This window comes from Engraulis encrasicolus, chromosome 18 (genome assembly GCF_034702125.1).
Source record: "Engraulis encrasicolus isolate BLACKSEA-1 chromosome 18, IST_EnEncr_1.0, whole genome shotgun sequence".
Taxonomy (NCBI): Eukaryota; Metazoa; Chordata; class Actinopteri; order Clupeiformes; family Engraulidae; genus Engraulis; species Engraulis encrasicolus.
The window spans coordinates 46,305,469-46,327,691 of record NC_085874.1 but is presented as its reverse complement, the minus strand read 5'-3'; the positions used below and the strand labels follow the sequence as shown (position 1 = coordinate 46,327,691).

At 47.1% G+C, this 22,223-nt stretch overlaps 2 protein-coding genes across 4 annotated transcripts in view; one reads left to right on the top strand and one right to left on the bottom strand.

The window, feature by feature from the left end:
• Positions 1-12,180, top strand: part of kidins220b (kinase D-interacting substrate 220b) — a 68,594-nt gene extending 56,414 nt beyond the window's left edge. For both annotated transcript variants that reach the window (XM_063223707.1, XM_063223706.1), the window contains 4 exons: positions 1,643-1,780; positions 3,864-3,962; positions 6,122-6,370; positions 8,904-12,180. In XM_063223707.1, coding sequence (XP_063079777.1) covers positions 1,643-1,780; positions 3,864-3,962; positions 6,122-6,370; positions 8,904-10,403 — 1,986 coding nt within the window. In that variant the 3' untranslated portion in view covers positions 10,404-12,180. The remainder of the gene's footprint in view (positions 1-1,642; positions 1,781-3,863; positions 3,963-6,121; positions 6,371-8,903) is intronic.
• Positions 12,181-13,520: 1,340 nt separating this feature from the next.
• LOC134468667 (DNA-binding protein inhibitor ID-2-like) lies at positions 13,521-15,614 on the bottom strand. 2 transcript variants are annotated; one of them, XM_063222561.1, is made up of 3 exons: positions 15,057-15,614; positions 14,768-14,828; positions 13,521-14,303 (listed from the first exon to the last, which is right to left on the bottom strand). In XM_063222561.1, exons 1-2 carry the CDS (start codon positions 15,420-15,422, stop codon positions 14,772-14,774), a joined length of 423 nt encoding a protein of 140 aa, XP_063078631.1. In that variant the 5' UTR covers positions 15,423-15,614; the 3' UTR covers positions 13,521-14,303; positions 14,768-14,771. The 2 variants fall into 2 exon arrangements, with proteins under 2 accessions (XP_063078631.1, XP_063078630.1); XM_063222560.1 differs by having other exon boundaries at positions 13,524-14,303; positions 15,036-15,590.
• Positions 15,615-22,223: the final 6,609 nt, after the last annotated feature.

Sequence of the window (22,223 nt, the reverse complement as noted above, 5' to 3'; positions counted from 1 at the left end):
CACTCGCTTATGGCTTGTCTTCTTTCTTAATAAATTCAGAAAAAAGAGTTCTGCATTTTATAACAGTGTTGGTTCACATTGTGTGGGTTCACCATAAACGTCTGTGAAATGTTTGCCACAATAACGAGAACATGCTGCTGCTAACTAGCTAACTGGCTAACGTTGGCACTTTGACCTATAGCTGTAGTAGTGGCTTATAATGGTATCATCAGCCGCATGTGTCTGGTTGGTTTGATATAAATACACCATAAGATACAACATGGGCTCAGATTCGACTGCTGAGACTGTTAATCATGCTTTATGATGGGACGGACCAGTCAAAACCAGGACAAAGCTCCACTTTTCTGCTTCCAAAGAAAGAAAGCCTGGAAGTATGCTTGGATCAAGGTTTTGACTTTGACCGTGCCTGTCTGTCGTAAGGGATCAAACTGTGTGGGATTTTATCTCGTCGTAGAAACATTCACAACAGGAAACAAGTGCTGTTTAATAAATAAATGAACGATTGAATGGGTTAAGTCTGTTCGCCTTTTCACCGTTATCTGTTGTTCATTTGGAGATTTCATGACATCCACGTTGCAAATAAAAACACGTTATTTCATTGTCCCTCTTGTGCATCAGTTAGGTTCTGTGTATCTAGGTTTCTAACAATATGTAACACGGTGTACTTACTGTACACTATACCGCAGAGTAAGTGTTATGGTCCATCATTTATGGATACACTGTGTAAATGTGTTCTATTATACGTACATTGTTACAGCATGCACCACCCAACACACTGTGCGTCTCAACAAACTACCTCTATGATGTTGAATGACGGCTGTACACACTGTCTGTTTTCTGTTGTGAATGTTTCTGACGAGACGTTGTCCACCAGTCGTCTTAAAGTGATACTGTCCCATTTTTGGAAATAAGCTAATTTTACACCTCCCCTTAAGTTAAATAATATGGTTTTACCGTTCCCCTGTGCTTTCAACCGTTCTCTGGGTATGGCAGTGCACATTTTACCTCCAAGCTAGCAGTTAACATTGAGTCCTATGAGACCAGCTGGCAGCTAGGGTAAAACCCTAATATTTTACTCAAGGGGAGGTGTAAAATAAGCTTATTTCCAAAAATGGGACGGTATCACTTTAAAACAAAAGTGCTTGTTCACATGCTGTAGAAGAAATGCATCCATCTAGTGTTGTTTTTCCGTAGTGTACTAACCCAGTAGACCTCTCTGACTGACAATGCTGCCGTGTCTTTCTCTACTTTTTTTTCCTCTTTCCACCACCATTCAATTAATCCATCTCTTCTCTTCTGTCACAAAAAGGTAATTCTGAAAAGTCGATAAAGCATTTGATCTTCACACAGTGTATTGGTGTTTGTAGATCGTTTGATTATAATTCATGCATGTGGTATGTAGTGTGTAGTGCCTAGGCAATCCGTGCTGTGTGTAATTAATGGTGTGTGTGTGTATGTGTGCGTGTGTGTGTGTGTGTGTGTGTGTGTGTGTGTGTGTGTGTGTGTGTGTGTGTGTGTGTGTGCGTGTGTGTGTGTGTGTGTGTGTGTGCATTTGTTCTGCTTGTGTGTGTGTTTCTGCGTGCATGTGTGTGTGTGTGTGTGTGTGTTTCTGCGTGCGTGCGTGTGTGTGACCCTCCTGCAGGGCTCTGCCTCGGTGGTGTCGGGCACTCCGGGCATCCTGCTGAGCTCCATGAACACGGACGCGGTGTGTGAGCGCATCAAGGCCATGGAGGGCATCGACCAGACCATGCTGACACAGTACACCGCCACCGTCAAGAAGGTACAATATACACCACTTGTATTTATATAGCGCCGTATCACAGCTATAGTGCACCACCACTGTCAAGAAGGTACAATATACATGTACAGTACAATACAACCATCAAGACCAGGGGTGCCCAACCAGTCGATCGCGAGCTACCAGTCGATCTCGAGGGGAGTGGCAGTCGATCGCGAGACATGTAATGTGACGGGGAAAATACTGTCTTTCAAAAGTAGGCTATGTAGCAAGCTGCTGGTACTGTATTGGTTAGATAATTAGTCCCACGGTAACACAGAATGAGGGGAAAGCATTAGGAAGTGACCGTAAGGGTATTGCAGTTGATTCATGTGTGCACACATGTAACATCGGGTGAGTAACAGAACATGTGCGCAACGATGCGTTATGACGCGGCGAAATGCGAGGATCTTCGTCCAAATCGCATAGTCGCTAACTGCGTTTACATCGCGTGTCGCGTGTAAGAGAAATGTTAGTTATTGACATGTATGGAATTCACTTCAAGTTGTCCTGTTTCTTGCTCCAGTTGTGGACAAAACGATTGGCCAAACTCACAACAGAAAGCTTTGCTGTGCTACTGTCCCAGAGAGCTGAAAAAAAACCTTCATAGAAGAAGTCACTCTTAACAGGGGTGTTAACCAATCCAATGAGTTCTCTCATTGCTCTCTCTCTCTCTCTCTCTCTCTCTCTCTCTCTCTCTCTCTCTCTCTCTCTCTCTCTCTCTCTCTCTCTCTCTCTCTCTCTCTCTCTCTCTCTCTCTCTCTCTCTCTCTCTCTCTCTCTCTTTTTTTTCTCTCTCTCATAGTAAAGTGAATTTAACTAGCCTACTATTTAGGCTACTCATAACAAATGGTGAATTTCTGAGCCCTTTTTAATTTGTACCACTGAAGGCATGATATGCTTCATCATATTTTAGAAATAGGGCCTATGTGCCTACATATGCCTTTTATATACCAAATGTTTTATCATTTTGAAATTGTTTCAGTTGTTTATGACTTGTGTAGGACTGAAATTATCTCTGCATACTATCAGTGCTGCATTGCTTTGTAAACATAGGCTATTCAGCAGACTTTAAAAACACACTGAAAAGATACGGCCATAGTAGCCTACTAAAAACATTTTGTTCATAATAATGGTGATTAATAAATGGTGATCTTAAATTTTCATACTGACATCCTTAAATTTGACTTGGTAGATCACGGCAGACCATCAACTTCAAAAGTAGATCTCGGTTAAAAAAAGGTTGGGCACCCCTGGTCAAGAAGGTACAATATACATGTACAGTACAATACAACCTGTATTTATATAGCGGCGTATCACAGCTATAGTTTCCGAACCACTGTACTAAACTACCATACTATGATGAGATAACATACAGTCTTAAGTTACTGTATACATTATAACTTGTTCATTGCCTTTCTGCTAATCTTCCTCCTCCTCCCATCTTCCTCTTCTTCCTCCTCCTCTTCCTCTCTCACCTCCTCTTCCTCGTCTTCCTCTTCCTCCTCCCCTTGCTCCTCTCTCTTCTTCTCCTCCTCTACCACCTCCTCTTCCTCCTCCTCTGTCCTCCACTTCCACCTCCTCTTCCTCCCCCCCTTCCTCCTTTACCCCCTCTTCCTCCTCCCCTTGCTCCTCTCTCTCTCCCCTTGATCGTCCTCTTCTTCCTCCTATTCCTCCTCCATCTCTTCCTCCTCTTCCACCTTCTCCTCCTCTTCCTCCTCCACCCCCTCTTCCTCCTCCCCTTGCTCCTCTCTCTCTCCCCTTGATCCTCCTCTTCCTCCTCCTCCTCCTCCTGCTCCACCTCCTCTTCCACCTTCTTCCTCCTTCACCTCCTCTTCCTCCTCCCCTTGCTCCTCCCTCTCTCCTCTTCCTCCTCTGCCTCCTCTTCCTCCTCCACCTCTTCTTCCTCCTCTTCCTCCTCTTCCACCTTCTCCTCCTCCTCTTCCTCCTCCTCTTCTTCCTCTTCCCCTTGCTCCTCTCTCCTCCTCCTCCTCCTCCTCCTCCTCTGCCTCCTCTTCCACCTTCTCCTCCTCCTCCTCCTCCTCCTCCTCTGCCTCCTCTTCCCTTGCTCCTCTCTCCTCCTCCAGGCCAATGTGAATGGGCGGGTGTTGTCCCAGTGCAACCTGGATGAGCTGAAGAAGGAGATGAACATGAACTTTGGAGACTGGCAGCTCTTCAGGGGGATGGTGAGACTGACTGACCTCCTGAAATAAATGATAGTAGTCCGCAACACTGTTAATGCTCCCAGTGACTCATGTGCAAATAAATCACTGGGAGCATTAACAGTGTTGCGGACTTGCAAATAAATCACTGGGAGCATTAACAGTGTTGCGGACTTCTATCATTTATTTCAGTTACTTTATGTTGTCCAGCACCTGTACCACTGATGTGCGCGCATTCTCTACCTTCTTGAGCCTGACCTCCTGACCAGGGCTTGAAACTGGCACCTGCCCACTGACCAAATGCTGGTAAAACTTAGCTGTGGCTGGTAACAATTTCAGTGTCACTAGCCAATTTGGCAGGTAGCTTATTCTATGGTTTATCAGAATAGCATATATTCTGCACTTTGCCCCTTGTGTATCAATTGTTTGTACATCTTCTTGCTTTAAGCGCCTCATCTTCTGAGTTTAGATGTACAGCGATATATATATATATTTTTTTTAATCAAATTTGTGGCTAGTAGAATAGCTGGATGGCTAGTGACTCGGGAAAACCATTAGCCACAGTGGCCAGCAAGCCAAAAAGGTAATGTCAAGCCCTGCTCCTGACCCCTGTACGTGTGTTACAGTATGTCACATACAGTACTGGGAGTAACGGCGTTAGAGTATAACGGCGTTACTAACGGAGCCTCATTTTGAGTCACGGAATAATTACATAATTACTTTATCCATAACTGTGACGCCGTTCCCGTTACTCGGGAGGTAACGTGACGCGGTACAATTTTATGAATTGCAGCGCCAGTGTGCACTGGCTGCTGACAAAATCAAATATCACCTTCTGCGTGTGTGTAAAGAGTTTGTGTTCTGTCCGCGTGAAAAACTTGGATTTCGAAGGACATTGATTGCCGATGTCGTAGTGGGACAGAGCAGGTGTGTCTTGACGAGCAGGATGCGTGTCAGAGCTACATGTGAGTAAATCAAACTTGTGACATTCTGAAGTAGCGCACCCTTCACAAAACCTCAATATCTCCGAGCTGAATTCCATGGCTACCCACTTCGGTTTAGCTTGGGTTTGCTCGGCAATAAAAGCTCGTAGAGACACACGGTTTTCATCTACTAAGAGGGCAGAGTCTCCACTTTCAAACGAGCCATAACATGTTTGCCATAATACGCTGTGATTCTACCAAAAACGTCAAAAAACGGCTAAGAACGCTGGTATATTCTACGACATAATTCGGTGAGCACCGCTGGTATTCAATGTGTTAAGTCTATTTTTTGTGGACTTTACCTTAGAATAGACGTACTCATTATTTCCCTTGATTTACACGTAGCTATGCCCAAAAATAATAACACACCCAAAAACACTCAGATGGGCTATCCATCCCTTAGCCTGGCTACAGATTTAGTAAAGTGTGCCGAGCAGTTGGGGTAGTCAGTCAAAATGATGAGCAAAGTCAGGGAAAATTCTCGTGCAAAAATATTATTTTTATTTTTCTTACCGGCATATGATTTCAAAGACTTGAAAAACAAAACACTGAAGCAAAAACGGACAAAACAAAAAGACGGGGACAAGGCCCACAAAACTAGGCTTTCAAACGTCTCAACAGACCTGAGTTTGGCAGAGCTCACGTCAGTGCGTCCTCTCGCTACAGAGGCGATCTCCCTACTGACTCTCGCAGCCCATATTTAAAAGACTTTGCTTATCATTTTGGCTGACTACCCCAAAAGCTCGGCACACTTCATTACATTTATACATTATATGCCTATAAATAGTCTCCTGACATAGGATATGCTTTTGGGAAATTTAAAAAAATATGATAGAGAACGAAAAAAAAACCGTTATAAACCGGTTTGTGGATTTCAGAATAACGTTTCTGTTCCGGAACAGTTGAAAACAATTTTGTTTTCGTTTCCGTTTTCGTTTTCGTTCCTTGAACCGGTTCGGAGCCCTGCTTGTGAGACAGACTTTTCGGACCGAAATGTCTGTCTGTCATACAACAGTAAATGAAACAAGTACAAAAGTGAATACAAGCGAAGTCTTTGCTACAGAATATAATTATTTCTACACTAACTCACTAGATTAAAACTTCAAGAATTACACCCAAGAATGCGGCTTTTTTTTACTAAATATAGTTTAATTTTCAATAAGAACAAGTTAAACCCCCTTGTTGTGTCTGTGTGTCCAGGTGATGGACCAACGTGTTTTGGAGAGCCAGGTGCTTCAGGAAGAGGTCTGCAGTGAGCAGGGCAGTGTGGTGGCGGGAGGACACCCTGACCCGGTGACCCGCCGCGCCAACGCCCCCCCGCACGCTGGCCACGGGGCCCCCCACGGACACGGGGGCCATGACATGTACAGCTTCAACATCAGCTTTGAGGAGCTCAGCAACTTGGGCCTGGACGAGCCCCCACCGCGCATGGTCAACCCGCCATGGAGCGTGAGTTACAGTCATCCTTCTCTCTTAGTCCTCATCTTCCTCTTCCTCCCCTTTTGTCCTCTTCCTCATCCCTATTTCTGAGGCTCCGCCATGCCTGGTTGACCCGACCTCTTCATCTTCCTCCTCCTCTTCATATTCCTCTTCTTTCTCCTCTTCCTCATTAGCCTCGCACGCCATCCTATGTACTTCCGCCAAAGGATTGGCTCTGCTACTAGTCTGGCCCCTGTTTTCTGTGGAGCGATGTGAGTGGTATGGATCTGACCGGCCAACCCTCCCCAGAAAACAGCCAATAAGCAAATAAGCGCCTCCACGTCGGGGCAAAAGGGGGGAGGACGCTCGTGACGACGATGTAAACGTCTGCGCCAATGGCCAATGTTGTTGTTGAGTAACTGTCCGGGTGTATTGGGTGAGAGCTGTTCAATCATTTCAAACCATAACTGAGTGCAAACTTCCCGCTTCCTGCAATCGCGTCAGATCACTCAACCTCCAGACCATGAATACGAAATAAAATGGTAGTATTAGAGATGCTCGGAGGTAAAATTTGCACTGCCGTACTCAGAGAACGGCAGGAAGTACAGTAGAAAAGCACACTCAATAATTTAACTCAAGGGGAGGTGTAATATGAGCTTATTTCCAAAAATGAGACAGTATCATTTTAACACCCAGCGCTGTCTCCTCTTGTCTGCACTAGAGATGCACCGGATCCTGATTTTTAGGATCCTGCCGGATACCGGATCCACTTCTTAAAGGAGAAGTCCAGTTTTTTGAACATTAAGGCCATTTTCTGAGTGGTCTGCAATGTTTTAGAGTCCCCCTCACCGTTTATTTCATGATTGCTGCAGTCTGTTATTTGGCTGATTTGGATTTGATCTCAACCAGCTTTAGAATGGCCGTCTATGGGCACCTGCAACTCTGTTCTTAAAATCACCTTTAACATTTGTTTTGAAGAATATGCAACTCAGCAAGTGTTCAACAGTATTCACTGGTGTTCCTTAGCAATTTTTGTAGCGAAATATGGCATCTGTCATGTTTTATGTGTGTTTTATGTAGCAATTTGTAAATTAAGTTTCACTTTCACTTTCACTTTCTTTCACAAAATGGCAAATAAAAAATGACAAAAGCCAAATTTTGCCTTGAAACTTGTTAGGGACTGCTAGTGAACACCCCTAACCACTTTGTGAGCTGTAGACTTTCGAAAACAAATGTTAAAGTTGATTTTAAGAACAGAGTTGCAGGTGCTCATAGACGGCCATTCTAAAGCTGGTTGAGATCAAATCCAAATCAGTCAAATAACAGAGACTGCAGCAAACATGAAATAAACGGTGAGGGGGACTCTAAAACATTGCAGACCACTCAGAAAATGGCCTTAATGTTAAAAAAACTGGACTTCCCCTTTAAGATCCTGCTGGATCTGGAACTGGATACCGGATCCTACGAAAGGGTTGAAACACATAGCCTACTCGCACATATGGGCCCTTTTTATTACGTTGACTCAAACAATTTTTTAGACTCATTGGCTTACTGCCACACTGCCTGCAACGGCCGCTTCCAAAGGGCTTTCACTCCATGCAGCGATTGGGGTTGTGACAGACTGACTGAAAAGCCTAGGCTACGTAAAAACTAGAGATGCACCAGATCCTGATTTTTAGGTAACTGCCGGATACCGGATCCACTGCTTAAGATCCTGCCGGATCCAGATCCTGTGAAAAACCCTATTATCTTGCCGGATCCGGAACCAGATCTTGGATCCTTTGCATCTCTAGGTAGTATTATGGGATGGTCAGGACCAGGCTACTTCCTCATTCCCTCGTCCCTATTTCTCAGGCTCTGTTATAGAGCAGGAGTCGCAGTGCCATCTTCCTCTTCATTTTTCTCCTCCTCCTCATACCCCTCCTCTTCTTCTTTTCTTCCTCATCCCTCTTTCTCAGTCCTCCCCACCCCTGTCCCACATGGTCCACCAGCCATGGAGCGTGAGCTTCAGCTAATTCCATCATGGCGTGTGAGTTTAACACATTCGTCCTTGACGTATTCCTCCTCTTCTCCTCCTCCTCCTGCTCTTCTCCTCCTCTTCCTCTTCCCTATTTCTCATTTTCCACCGTGCATGGTCAACCTGCCATGGAGCATGAGTTACAATGTCATCTTCCTCCTCACCTTCATCTTCCTCATCTTCATCTTCCTCCTCCTCCTCTTTCTCAGTCCCCACCCCCGCCACGTATGGCATGGTCTTTAACTATGTATGTAAACAACTCACAACTCCTTTATCGTCGTCATCATCATCATCATCATCTCTCTATCCACTCCTAAATGTTCACATCTCTCTCTCTCTCTCCTCTCCCTCTCCTCTTCCTCTCTCTCTCTCTGTATCCACTCCTAAATGTTCATATCTCTCTCTCTCTCTCTCTCTCTCTCTCTCTCTCTCTCTCTCTCTCTCCACTCCTAAATGTTCATCTCTCTCTCTCTCTCTCTCTCTCTCTCTCTCTCTCTCCTAAATCTGTCCATCCTCTCTCCTCTCTCCTCCTCTGCTCCTCTGCAGGCCGCCATGCCTCCTCACCGCACCGCCAGCATGTCCAGCCTCAACTCCCAGGAGTCCTCCAACGACATCTGCAAGCTGACGGACAAGCAGCAGGCAGAGTACCGCAACGCCTACCAGGAGTACATCGCCCAGATGGCCGGCTTCGAGAGGCAGGACGACAAGACGGGCGCCGCGCCCACCGCCCCCGTAGCGCCGCCCCACCCCAGCCAGTTCGCCCACTCCGACGACAAGACGAAGGACAAGGACGGCAAGTTCGGCAAGCGTGGTGGTGGTGGTGGTGGAGGTGGAGGTGGAGGTAGCGGCGGTGGTGGTAGTGGAGGAAGTAGCGGAGGTGGAGGAAGTAGCGGAGGTGGAGGAGGCGGTAAAGGAGCGTCCGACGCGGCCGACTATAACGGAGCGGACGGGGCGGCGCTGGACCCCATCACGGAGGAGGACGAGAAGCTGGACCCGCTGGGCTCGGCCCGCAGCCTGCTGGGTCGCAAGGGCTCGCAGGAGAGGAGCGATCGCGGCAGTGTTAGCGGCGGACTGTTCCAGGGGGCGGCGGCCGACCTGAAGATGAAGGCGGGCGGCCTGGGATACCAGAAGCTCACCGGCAGCGACGGCGACGACGACGACGACGACGAGTCGGAGGATAGCTCGGACCAGGGACCGAGCACCAAGACCGGGTCAACATCGGTGCCGTCGTCCGGCAGAGCAACAGCCTCGTCGTCCGGTTCTGCCGCCGGAGACCCGAAGGCCGACAAGGCGGGGGACGCGCTGCTGCTGACGGATAGCATGCTGGACAAGAAGGACTCGTCGGACTCGGGCGTGCGCTCCAACGAGAGCTCGCCCAACCACTCACTGCAGGACGAGGAGGCCGACCTGTCCCTGTCGCAGCAGGAGCGGCCCAACCTGATCGAGCTGGAGGCCTGCAGCGGGGAGGAGGGCGGAGCCGGCGTCACGGCGCGCAAACGCAGCGGCAGCGGCCGGGGAACCAGCGCAGCAGCAGGAGGAGGAGGAGGTGGAGGAGGAGGAATACCCAGCAGCCTCAGCGGGCTGCAGGACCCGACGGTGGTGCGCATGTCCATCTGCTCCGTGCAGTCGGACCAGTGCAGCCTATTGGCCAGCAGCCCCGAGGAGAGCTGGCCCGCCCCCGCCCCCGCCTCGCGCAACCTCAACCTGAACCGCACGCCCAGCAGCACCACCCTCAACAACAACGCCAACGCCCAGCGCATAGGAGGCGGTGGAGGAGGGAGGTCGGCCGGGGAGAACGCACCGTCCTCGGGCAGCGAGGCCATCATCAAGTCCCCCGACACCACCACCACCACCAACACCAACTCCACCACCACCACCACCAACACCTCGTCCTGCTCCTCCGCCAGCTCGGCGCTGCAGAACGAGAACGTGCGCGTGGTGCACCTGAAGAGGGGTCTGAACCCCGGCGACCCGCCCGAGATCACCACGGTGACCGTCTCCGGGGACACCGTCACCTTCGGGGAGGAGCGCGAGAGCATTCTGTGAGCGTCACGAGCCGACCAATCGCTCACCCAATCACTCCCACTGCCACCAATACAGAATGTGGGGTTACACTTGACTTGACGCCGGCCTCATAGCAATGACGACATGACAGTGTCATAACGATGTCATATTCAATTGTAACGCAGTCATATACTGCCCTACAAAGGCAAAGAGCAGTAACTACGCCAACACTGATGCTGAGAAAAATACCTTCAAAGCCTTGATATTAGGTTAGATATTCTAGTTACTGCAAATTTTCATAACAGTATCTCTAAAACGGGACACATTTGGACAATAAGACTTTGTCATAAGATACAAGAGGTGTAATATAGACCACTTTTAAGTCTAAACTTAATTTTGGCAAAATATTTAGTTACTGCACTTTGCGTTTGTAGGGCAGTATACTTGTCTTAAACTTAAAGTACATGTTAAACAGTTTACGACTGTTGCCATTAAGTAACTTTCGGTTATGGTAAAGACAACCCTAACAATGTCAACTTATCATGATCACAATCACATTTATGACTTAATGTTTATGACTCGTCAATGACTGCTTTGACACTATTATGACACTGTTATGTCATGTGTGTGATGCCAGCGTCAAGTCAAGTGTCATCGAATATTGTCCCTACCCCCCTCCACAACTCTACAGCTGGCTCACGCAGAGGTGATCATCGGCACATCAGATCAAAGCGACCAAGCGATAGTCCCATGAGCTAAACCCACATTGAAGAGGTCTTTTCCAAAACGCTATATCCACCATTTTTTACTTTTTGCATTTTAATATTGGAATTGACTGTTAAGAAGTCCTATGTGAATTCTTGTCATTCAAATGTTTTGAGAACATACTTTTAAAACCTCTATAAAATGCATTTTGCAATGCAATTCAATGGAATGCCCAGTACAAAAAGTCAGTTTCCCAACATATATAAATAAAATGGATATATCTCGTTTTGGAAAAGAGCTCTCCTATCATCGACCACACGTACAGTACAACCGACCATCCCCACTGCCACCACCCGTCAAGTACTTTCCCCCCTGGATAACCCATCAGCTCCCCCCCCCCATCGCAAACCATGCAAATCAGCCACGTACCCACCCTAAGAACCGTGTCCAAAAAGTTTGTATCACAACTAGCAGGTTAAAATTTGACAATGTTGAAAAATGATCAACGTTGGCCTAATGAGCTTCTTTTGGACATTCCCATGGCTGACAGATATTGCATAGCCCCCAAACTCACTCACTCACTCACTCAGTGGTGAATATTGTCAAACAAAGGGACAGTCCTGTGAGCTAAGAAGGCCATCGAATATCGGCACACCAAGCGATAGTCCCATGAGCGAAAAAAAACCCCGGCATTGAACAAGGACAGATAACCACATGAGTCGAAAACACCGCCTCAAACACCCACCCACCAACCCAATCCCAAACTGAGTGACCACTAGCACCAAAAGCGATGAATATCGTCAGAGAAGGCCGATCAAATGGTGAACAAGCGATAGCCAATCCACCTGCATCACCCTCAGACCAAATAATGTTGCTCACCTGCGGAGAGGTGAAGGAGTGTCATCTATACCCAACCCTACCGGATATCCCAAAACATCCGTGTACCTCCTCCCACCCCTCCCCCAACCAAATTGTTGTGCTGTGGTGCATGATGGCAGTCTAGTGTTAGTAGTTGGCTGTAATACCCTGTGCAGTTGCTGTAGTATGTCTTAAAGGGGTATGCCACTATTTTGAGGCTTAATACAGTTTAAATCGTTGGCCGGGGTTTATTAAGGTGGTAAAGTGTCTTATTGTTCATGTTAAGCGTTGTCTTACTTTAAGACAAGTTAAAAGAGGGAGTATGTAGCTAAGCTAGTGAAAGTCAATGGATCCGTTGCCGATCCATTGACTTTCACTAGCTTAGCGACAACGGCTTACATGAAAAAAATAAGACACTTAACCACCTTTATAAACCCTGGCCAACGATTTTAACTGTATTAAGCCCCAAAATAGTGGCATACCCCTTTAACGCTAGGTATTGTAGGTAGAAGGCAACATGGTCTGCACTGTTTTACATTTGTGGTCTTGACACTGGTGTTTCATGACTTGCTGCCTTAGTTAAAAATAATAATAAAATAATAATAGTAACTGTCCTGTGCGAAGTAAAGTAAGGTATAAAAAAACAAGCAGTAATTCCCATACTGTAGATGTGAGGTGAAAGCAACATTCATTAATTTGTGCATTTAAGCTGCTGCTTGTCTGTGTTTGCTACTGTGCCAGTATTAGCTGAGAAGAAGAGTCGGTCCCCCTGTATCACACGTGTGTGTGTGTGTGTGTGTGTGTGTGTGTGTGTGTGTGTGTGTGTGCGTGTGTGTATCACACGCGGTGTGTGTGTGTGTGTGTGTGCGCGCGCGCGCGCGTGTGTGTGTGTGTGTGTGTTGTGCGTGTTCATATTAAATGTCTTGAAACACACTGCTTCCTAGCACATGTACTGTCTGTAAGAGAGCCACCCTGGTGTGTCGAAATAGCAACACTATGTTTAAAAACATAATATGGTCATAAGCTAAAGTGGTTTTGTGCTGTTTGTACTGTAGTGGGTTTGTACCATTGATATACGTCAGTGGTTTGTAGTACTGTTGCCGTGAAGTATTATGGCCTGTTTTTTATGACTCACCTCAGACCAGTAGATTCTCAGATAGTAGGATTGCATGCCTGCCTTTGTCCCCAGTCCCTGATGTTTTGCATGCTATGTATTGTTTAATGAGCAGCCTCTAGGGCGCCCCCAGTAGGATGATGCATGCCATGCACATGTGGAAGGTTTAGTGTCTGTTGTAGGCTATATGTACTGTACTACTGTACTGCTGTATGTCATTCAGTGTTAATGCTGCCGATCGTTCACTACAAACATGCTGTCTGTTTTGCTGTTGTGCTCATTTCCGCATCCTGAAAAATAAATGTCTCCTACTTGTAACTTACAAAGTTGCTTTTGTCATTGATTTAGTATGTTACTGTGCATGTGATTAAATGAGCAAGCTAATTACAGTCATAATTCTCGAAAACAAACAAATCTAATGATTCCACAAATGTTCAGTCGTTTGATTAAGAAATCAATTAATCAATCGAGGAGTCACTTCAATTATCATTTTGATTGTCCATTGTCAATTGCTCATAGTCACAAATTGATCAACAACTCAATCATAAATGGCAATAATACAGTAATATAACCAGTTCAGACGCCATTCAATGCTCTTGCTATGTTCTGGAAGTGCAGGCGGAGGGCAGTGTTGGCCCCAAATCCGGCCGCAACCCACCTTCACACGCATCGTTACATTGTAACATTTCAATGTATTTGTTTTAACGGGGCGCTGCTCTCAGAAATCCAGCAGCAGGTCTTGTTCAACCCTGATATTCGACGTATGCCTAGCTCAACAGAAATGAACCCATAAAGACACAATGCTCTTAACATTTTAATTTATGTTATATAAAAGTGCTATTTACAATGTAAATTTCTAAAAACTTTCAACGTTATTTATGCCAGTGACAATATTCTGCAAATATGCTGAGGGTCCGTTATGTCTCGTTGGGTTAGGCTGTAGAGCAGATGGAAAAGAAGCAAATTCGTGGACTCTTCGAGCTCTATCTTAACAAAAAAGACAAGAGCTTCAAAAGAGGACGGGTCGTTTTTTTCCTGTTCTCTCCTGGTCGACTCGTTTGCTTCTGCCGAGTATAACAAGATCTTCCTTTGGAAGAAAGAATATCGTGTCCGTAGATAGATACCACACACCACATAGACTGTCTTTATCGCCGGTCGTAAGGAAATCCTTGTCAGTTCAGACGAATTCCAGGCATAAGACGAAGGAAACGGACAAAGAAAAACAGAAATCGTTCCTGTTTTCTTCCTCATCAAACCCCTCACACCTGCGAAAGATCCAGAGAGAGAGAGAGAGAGAGAGACGTGTTTAGAGACACAGAGAGAAGACAGACCCGGACAGAGCGGCGCCAGGGAGGAAGCCACAACTCCATCTCAGTTTTTTTTTCTTCCCTAAACGGCAAATCATACTGAGATGAGATGTTAGCCTAGTGGGCAATCCCAAGACACCAGTAAGGCTGCACACAGAAATCCTATCTGTAATTACGCTCCGTGGCGAAGCGGAGGTGTTTTCTTTCTTTTTATAGACTAACTGGCACCAGCATTGTGTCTAGACATCGGAACAGATTACAGGTTGGGTGAGGTCTCCAATCACTTCAGGCAAAACAAAACTCCACGAAATGTTATGTCATTTTGGAGGGGGTTGCAGAACTAACGTTTTCCTTTGCTAGTGTTATTGCTGGCAAAGCTGAATGCTTATTTACATGAGAGGAAAAACTGACGGAAAACCTACCCCCTCAGCGAAAAAGCGCTCGGCTGTCATCAGTGCCAACTTCGGTGGAAAGTTCGTTGGACTGTATGAATGAAGCAAAGACAGTTATAGTTAGGCATGTAAAACAACTCATTTGCAAAACAAAAACTTGTCATTCTAAAACTGCCGACAGCATATTTTATGTAGGGAACATGCAACACAAAGTATTTACCCCGTGCACATCTGCGTCTATAGCTATGGGTTTGGGTCACTTGTAGTTACGCATCAGTTATCGTAAGCGCATCCTCACCTGTATTGACAGGATGCTGACCTCATTGTTAATGCTGGCTAGAGGGGTTCTGGGGGTCGGCGCCTCCCGTCTCTGCGGATGCTGCTGTGGCTGCTGTGGCTGCGGCTTCTGCGGCGGCGCTGAGCTGGAGGAGTCCAGAGTGAGCTGGAGATCCAAGATGTAGTCGATGACGTGCTGGAGGATCTCCATCTTACTCACGCTCTGGTTCTGAGGCAAGCTGGGCACGAGCTCCTTCAGCTTGCTGTAGCAGTCGTTCATGTTGTAAAGCAGGCTGAGCGCATCATCCACCGCGGTGCTCTTGTTGTTCCGAGAGATCGCAGCGTTGAGATCCGAGAAACGCGAGGTAGTATTCCTGCGCAAAGACGTTACCGGGCTCGCCGCTTTCATGGTGCCAGATCAACCGCGTGAAAGATGCCGTGTCGCAGAATGTTCTTCTGTCCTACAACAAAATACTGTTCATGTAAGAGAAACGTTACGCCGCGTTTATATAGCAACCACACAAGGTTTGATGCGCAGGTCAGATGAGAGTCTGGATTGGTTACCACGCCAATGTCAGTCTTTGTGCGCGCTCGAGATCATTGGCTCATGGGTTAAGCTTCACCCACCCACACCTTCCGCATTTTTTGTCCGGCGGCGTGGTAATGTGGGCTCCCAGATGTGAGGGAATGAGAGGTATCATTGCATCGCCCGACTCCCTGTTTGTCTCTGCTGTTTTTATGTTTTTGCACAGTAGACAGTGAGCCTATGACTCCAGCTAAGCGCACAATTTTAATCATAAGTCACACAATTTCCCCGTCTCTGTTTAGTGCACATGAACAAAAATAATATTCAGCACCCACAATAATATTGTGAAGATGTATGCCCGAATGACAAAATCCTGCTGAGCGACGGACCTCAGAAAAAAAACCTTTTGTAGTGACTTTTAGAATCGCTGTTTGTATTCTAGTTGTTTGGATTTTTGATCATGTAGTAGCCTACCTGGCATACTGTTTGAAGACTGTGACAGTCTATAGTGCAGGAATAGTGCAGGAGTTTCAAAGAACCCAGTGTCAACAGGCCAGTGTAATGCATTGCTCTTTTAATTTTGTTTTTTTCCGCATATGCATCACTTACTGTATCCCATGAAAACAACATACGCTTCTGTGCGCAATTCTCAAGACACTGCGCTTTTCTGTTGTGCCCGCTTGTTTGGCGGGCTCCCAAAGCGCACCGCAAGCCCTCCTCGCTCCTACAGTCTCTCTGGCGCCAGGCTCGTGACGTCGCCCATTCACAGTAATTCACAGTAACCCCCGGAGCCTGGCCTTCCGGCGCCGCGCGGTCGACCTCGGGCCTCTCCTCGACTTCTCCACGGTGGAACTGTCAGTCTCGGCGCTGTGGGCTCTCCTTATAATTCATGCGCTCTCGGCTGGATATCGAATTCACCCAGGGGCCAATCCTACGCGCGCAGCCTCGTGCCCATAGAGACTCTGTAGGTGCGCCTCAGGGCACTGTCAAGAGCTTTGACTGAACTTTAATTATGGCCTATCTGTCAGGAACGGACATTAGCGTCCTGGGACGTTTGGACGTGCAAGGTGTGTCTTTTGATACAAGACAGATATTTGGTGCAAAAATGAAGATAATGAAATACACACACATATTTCCTGTAGTTCCCATATATATTTGCTGAATATCTACCAATTATGATCAGAGATTAAACTGAGATCGATTGGTGAGGAAAAGCATATTTACGTACCTGCTAGTGTGTGTGTGTGTGTGTGTGTGTGTGTGTGTGTGTGTGCGTGCGTGTATGCGTGTGCGTGCGTGCGTGTGCGTGTGTGTGCGTGTGGTGGGCTCGAAGGGATGCATGTTTGTTTATGCCCTCGTTGACGTGGTGCCAACCTGTCAACAACAGGCACGGCTGCCATCCATCTACCAGCCCATACGGTGGCAGAGCCGGTGGCCGTGGTGAACCGTGGTGCCAACCCGTGGTGCCCGTGTCCACATCGGGCATGGGGGTGATTGTTTTTGGTTGTGGTGCCCAGGACTGGATTAAGGTGGCCTGGGGCCCCTAGGCTACAGGTTGCTGTGGGGGCCCCCCCAGAAGGCAATTTTTTCGGGAAAAATGTACATAGACAGTGTCATAATCACGAACTAGAAATTCAGGATAACGTGTCTACCAACTGTATTCAACACAATGGATGGATTTTTCAATGTTGCTACTTGTCACAATTCTGCAGTTTTTCACTTTTGGCCAACTGGGGGCCCCCTGACAGGTGGGGGCCTCTATATGCATTAATCCGGGCCTGGTGGTACCCACTGTGCATAGAGGCAGCAGGGCAGTAATACAGGTCACAGGTCACAGGGCATCAAAGGTATCAGCCCAGCACTCCACATCACACCAGCACCAGCGCACACACACAGATGCATGTAGTATGCATGCACACACTCTCAAAGACACACTACACACACACACACACACACAGATGCATGTAGTATGCATGCACACACTCTCAAAGACACACTACACACACACACACACACACAAATGCATGTAGTATGCATGCACACACTCGCATAGACACACACTACATACACACACACACACACACACACTACACACACACACACACACACACACACACACACACACACACACACACACACACACACACACCACAGCGCACATATATAGCCTACACATGCACAGACGAACATACACACACATACGAGTGCACGCATGCCCGCATGTGTGCATACACAAACACATACGTACACACACGTGCACACACACACCACCACCACCACCACAGTCCTACACTGCAGCACTAGACCAGGCCAGAGTAGGTAGGCAAGGGGAGTCTTCCAGTGTTGCCAGATTGGGCGGTTATTCGCCCAATTGGGCTACTTGGGATGAGCGTCTGCGGGTAAAAACGGGAAAAATTGGCCATTTGGCGTTTTTTCAGCCGTTTTGGGCCCATATACATGTCAATGCAATTTGATGAATTTGGGCGGAATTTAGCGCATTTTGGCGGTTTTTGAGAACCTTTTGGGGGGATTTAATCAGACACATCTGGCAACACTGGAGTCTTGTAAAGGAAGAAAGGAAATCCGCACACTGTTGCTGCTCACCGATTTATTAGAACACAACGTTTCGACCTCAGGCGGTCTTCGTCAGGTGTACGTTGTGTGTGTTGTGTACATCAGTACCGAAAGGGCGTCAAATTAGTGAGTCCCGTGGGGGAGGAGGGGGTCTGGGAGGGAGGAGGGTGTGTCACGGTAGATTCATAGGTGTGTGTGTGTAGGCAGGGAAGCTGACAGGGGGGACAAAGGGGTCACTTGTCCCGGGCCCAGGGAGAGAGGGGGGGCAGAATTGGCCCTGTGTGTGTGTGTGTGTGTGTGTGTGTGTGTGTGTGTGTGTGTGTGTGTGTGTGTGTGTGTGTGTGTGTGTGTGTGTGTGTGTGTGTGTGTGTGTGTGTGAGACAGAGAGAGAGAGCCGTTGGGGTAGTTGGGAGATAGACTCATATCAGGTGTTATCATTTGGATTGGCCCTTACAGTGAAGTACAAGTGACCGAGTGCATTTGCATCTGTGCATTACTGGTTTTGTGTGGATGCGTGTGTGTGTGTGTGTGTGTGTGTGTGTGTGTGTGTGTGTGTGTGTGTGTGTGTGTGTGTGTGTGTGTGTGTGTGTGTGTGTGTGTGTGTGTGGAAGTTAGGGAAGGGGGGCGTATAGTGTACCCACAGTGTCTACTGAAGGTGTGTACTTCTCTGTCTCTCTGTCTCTTTCTCTCTCTCTATCCGTCTCTCTCTATCCGTCTCTCTCTCTCTCTCTCTCTCTCTCTCTCTCTCTCTCTCTCTCTCTCCTTCGTTCCTGGGCCATTTGGAGAGTTTCCAAGTGATTTGTTGGCACAACAAGGGTATATTGTCTCAATTTTACATCTCCACACCACATATACTGCACTAATCCTACGACATCATTGGAGTATATCCTAATCACAAACGCATGCGTACACACACACACACAAACACACACACACGCACACACACACACACGCACACACACGCACGCACACACACACGCGCACACACACCCGCTAGCAGACACTTAAATCACTTACCAGGAGAATAAATGAACACTTGTTTTGTCATCGTCATATACTGATTTTCTCCTCTCTGTAAATCATACAGCCATCACCGCTCCTTTCCTCCTTTCCTCATTTTTGTCTTTTTTCTTTCTTTCTCTCTTTCTTTCTTTCTTTCTTCCATTCTTTCTTTCTTTCTTTCTTTCCATCTTTCCTCCTTCCCTCCTTTGCTCCTTTTCTCCTTTTTATCTGTTTTTCTTTCTTTCTTTCTTTCTTTCTTTCTTTCTTTCTTTCTTTCTTTCCTGCTTTCTTGCTTGCTTTGTTTCTTGCTTTCTTTCAGTAGTGTGTGCCTGGCAGCAGTAAACTCCACAGTAGAGTAACAGTAACAGCTAGCAGCAGTAAACTCCACAGTAGAGTAACAGTAACAGCTAGCAGCAGTAAAGTCCACAGTAGAGTAACAGTAACAGCTAGCAGCAGTAAAGTCCACAGTAGAGTAACAGTAACAGCTAGCAGCAGTAAAGTCCACAGTAGAGTAACAGACAGAGCTAGCAGCAGTAAAGTCCACAGTAGAGTAAAGGGTGGTTTATGCCTCGAGATCAGCGTCACTGCATCATGATGCAGTGAGCCGCGCAGTTAACGGAGTGAAGCCCCCCCATCACGCAGGTACTCTGGGGCACCTCCCTGAAATTGTGTCTCGACGCAGGGAGCGACGGCGTGAAAGGGCGAAAATAGGTCTCTGATTGGTCCTCTCGACCAGCCTGCTCTGTCCTCGAGTCGAGAACAAGCGCTACTTCCTTGTTCTAACCTTCGTCGGTCTACGGACTGTGAGCTCTTCATTAAATAAGTTGCCCGTGCTTTGTTGTTTGATTTATTTACACGAACCAAAGACAACACATGCGCTTGCAAGTTACGACGCTGAAGTTATTTGGACAGTTGAACAGCGTGGTTCCGAGGTCGAGGAAACATTCCGCTTCGTCCTCGACAAATGAGCCACTTCTTTGTTCCAAACTACCACTGTGGCTGCCAGTGCGATCAAACATGCACGTGATATAAAGATTTAATGTTTCATTTTCATTCTCGTCGAGTCTGTGATGCTAAAAAACAACCGACACGTCTAGTTTACTCTTTGTATTGAAGGCAGTTTCAGCGTGGAATGACATCGCGCAGACCGTGCTTCAAAACAGGGCATAAACCAAAATTAACTGCATCATGGCTGCGACAAGCTCACTCTGTGGCACAAGTAGGAAGCATAACCCGCCCTTAACAGTAACAGCTAGCAGCAGTAAACTCCACAGTAGAGTACAGTACCAGCTAACAGCAGTAAACTCCACAGTAGAGTACAGTAACAGTAACAGCTAGCAGCAGTAAACTCCACAGTAGAGTAACACAGCTAGCAGCAGTAAACTCCAGAGTGCAGGACTGTAACAGTAACAGCAGTAAACTCCACAGTAGAGTACTGTAAGGGCTTCCGCACATAGGCTCCGACAAAGTGCTGCGCACTGCTCTGCAAAAGTTCGATTCCATTGTTTTCAATAGAACCCCACACACTGGCGCCGATGTCCGCGGACATTCGCCTATGTCGGATAGCAATTAGAGACAAGTTCTATTTAGTCGGCGCCGCCCATTGACTATCAAAGCTCTGTTCGTGTGAAATTGGGTTTGGGGGTCCGAAGTCTGTCGGAAGCAAAAGTGCGCCGCAGTGCTGTCGGAGCCAATGTGCGGCCGGCCTAACAGCTAACAGCAGTAAACTCCACAGTACAGGACTGTAACAGCTAGCAGCAGTAAACTCCACAGTACAGGACAGTAACAGCTAGCAGCAGTAAACTCCACAGTACAGGACTGTAACAGCTACTGTAGCCCACGGCGGCACTGAGAGGATCTCTGGGTGACCTCTGTGGGCTGCTGTGTGTCCTTGTGGGAGGGTAAGTGTGTGTGTGTGTGTGTGTGTGTGTGTGTGTGTGTGTGTGTGTGTGTGTGTGTGTGTGTGTGTGTGTGTGTGTGTGTGTGTGTGACTGATTCCTCTCTCTCTCTCTCACACACACACACACACACACACACACACACACACACACACACACACACACACTGCTCACCTGTCTCAGACTTGCCCACACACACAGGCACATGCACAAAAACACACACAAATGCGCACACACACACACACACACACACACACACACACACACACACACACACACACACACACACACACACACACACACACAGCTCACCTGTCTGAGACGTGGCCAGCTGTCTGCCTGCAGCCAACCTGCACAGCCTGTCAGCCCACAGCACAGCCCTCATGCCGAGAGGAGAGGAGAGCAGCACACACGGGGAGTGGGAGGGCGTGCGGGACGAGTGTGTGTGTGTGTGTGTGTGCGTATGTGTGTGTATGTTTGTGTGTGTGCATGCGTGTGTGCGTGCATGCTTGTGTGCGTGTGTGTGCGTGTGTGTGCGTGCGTGTATACTTGTGGGCATGTGTGTGTGTGTGTGTGTGTGTGTGTGTGTGTGTGTGTGTGTGTGTGTGTGTGTGTGTGTGTGTGTGTGTGTGCGCGTGTGTGTGTGTGTGTGTGTGTTTGTGATCATGTGATTCACAGGATGATATAGTGCAGTGTATGTAATAGAAGAGCACTATGTTATGCAATGTTATTTGGCTGTAAAAAATATCAGCATGGTTTAACTTGAACGCACAAGTTCACCAGCTACCTCAGAATGTCAAGTTAACTGAAAGGGTGCAGGAAATGGTCAAAAAAGGTACTGCAACTATGCTGCTCATTGAAACTGGGCTGCTGCCTATTGCCAAATTAGTTCTTTACATGAAAGTTTACCAAGTAATAAACAAATATTTTCTAGTATGGTCCAGGTACAGTCATTTTTGCAGCTAAAAATGGCTATTTTTGGAAATTCAAAATGGCGGACCATGGAGAAGATCCCCCTTTTCATGTATGAAAAGTGAAATTTTTCCAGTCATAATGAATACTAAGAATTTGATGCTGGTGGTAAGTATTCATGAAAAAGGTAACATAAGTGAATGGGCAGCATGAATTCTGGAAATAAACAACTAAAAACACAGTGTCCCTTATCCTTATCCCAGTATCCATATTGTAAGTTGAGTTAACGGTAGGGCAC

Coding starts and splice junctions, on each gene's coding strand:
- LOC134468667 (XM_063222560.1), bottom strand. CDS start 15,422: ATGAAAGCGGCGAGCCCGGTAACGTCTTTGCGCAGGAATACTACCTCG. Junction 14,829..15,035: donor TCAGCATCCTGTCAATACAG/GTGAGGATGCGC, acceptor TCATTCATACAG/TCCAACGAACTTTCCACCGA.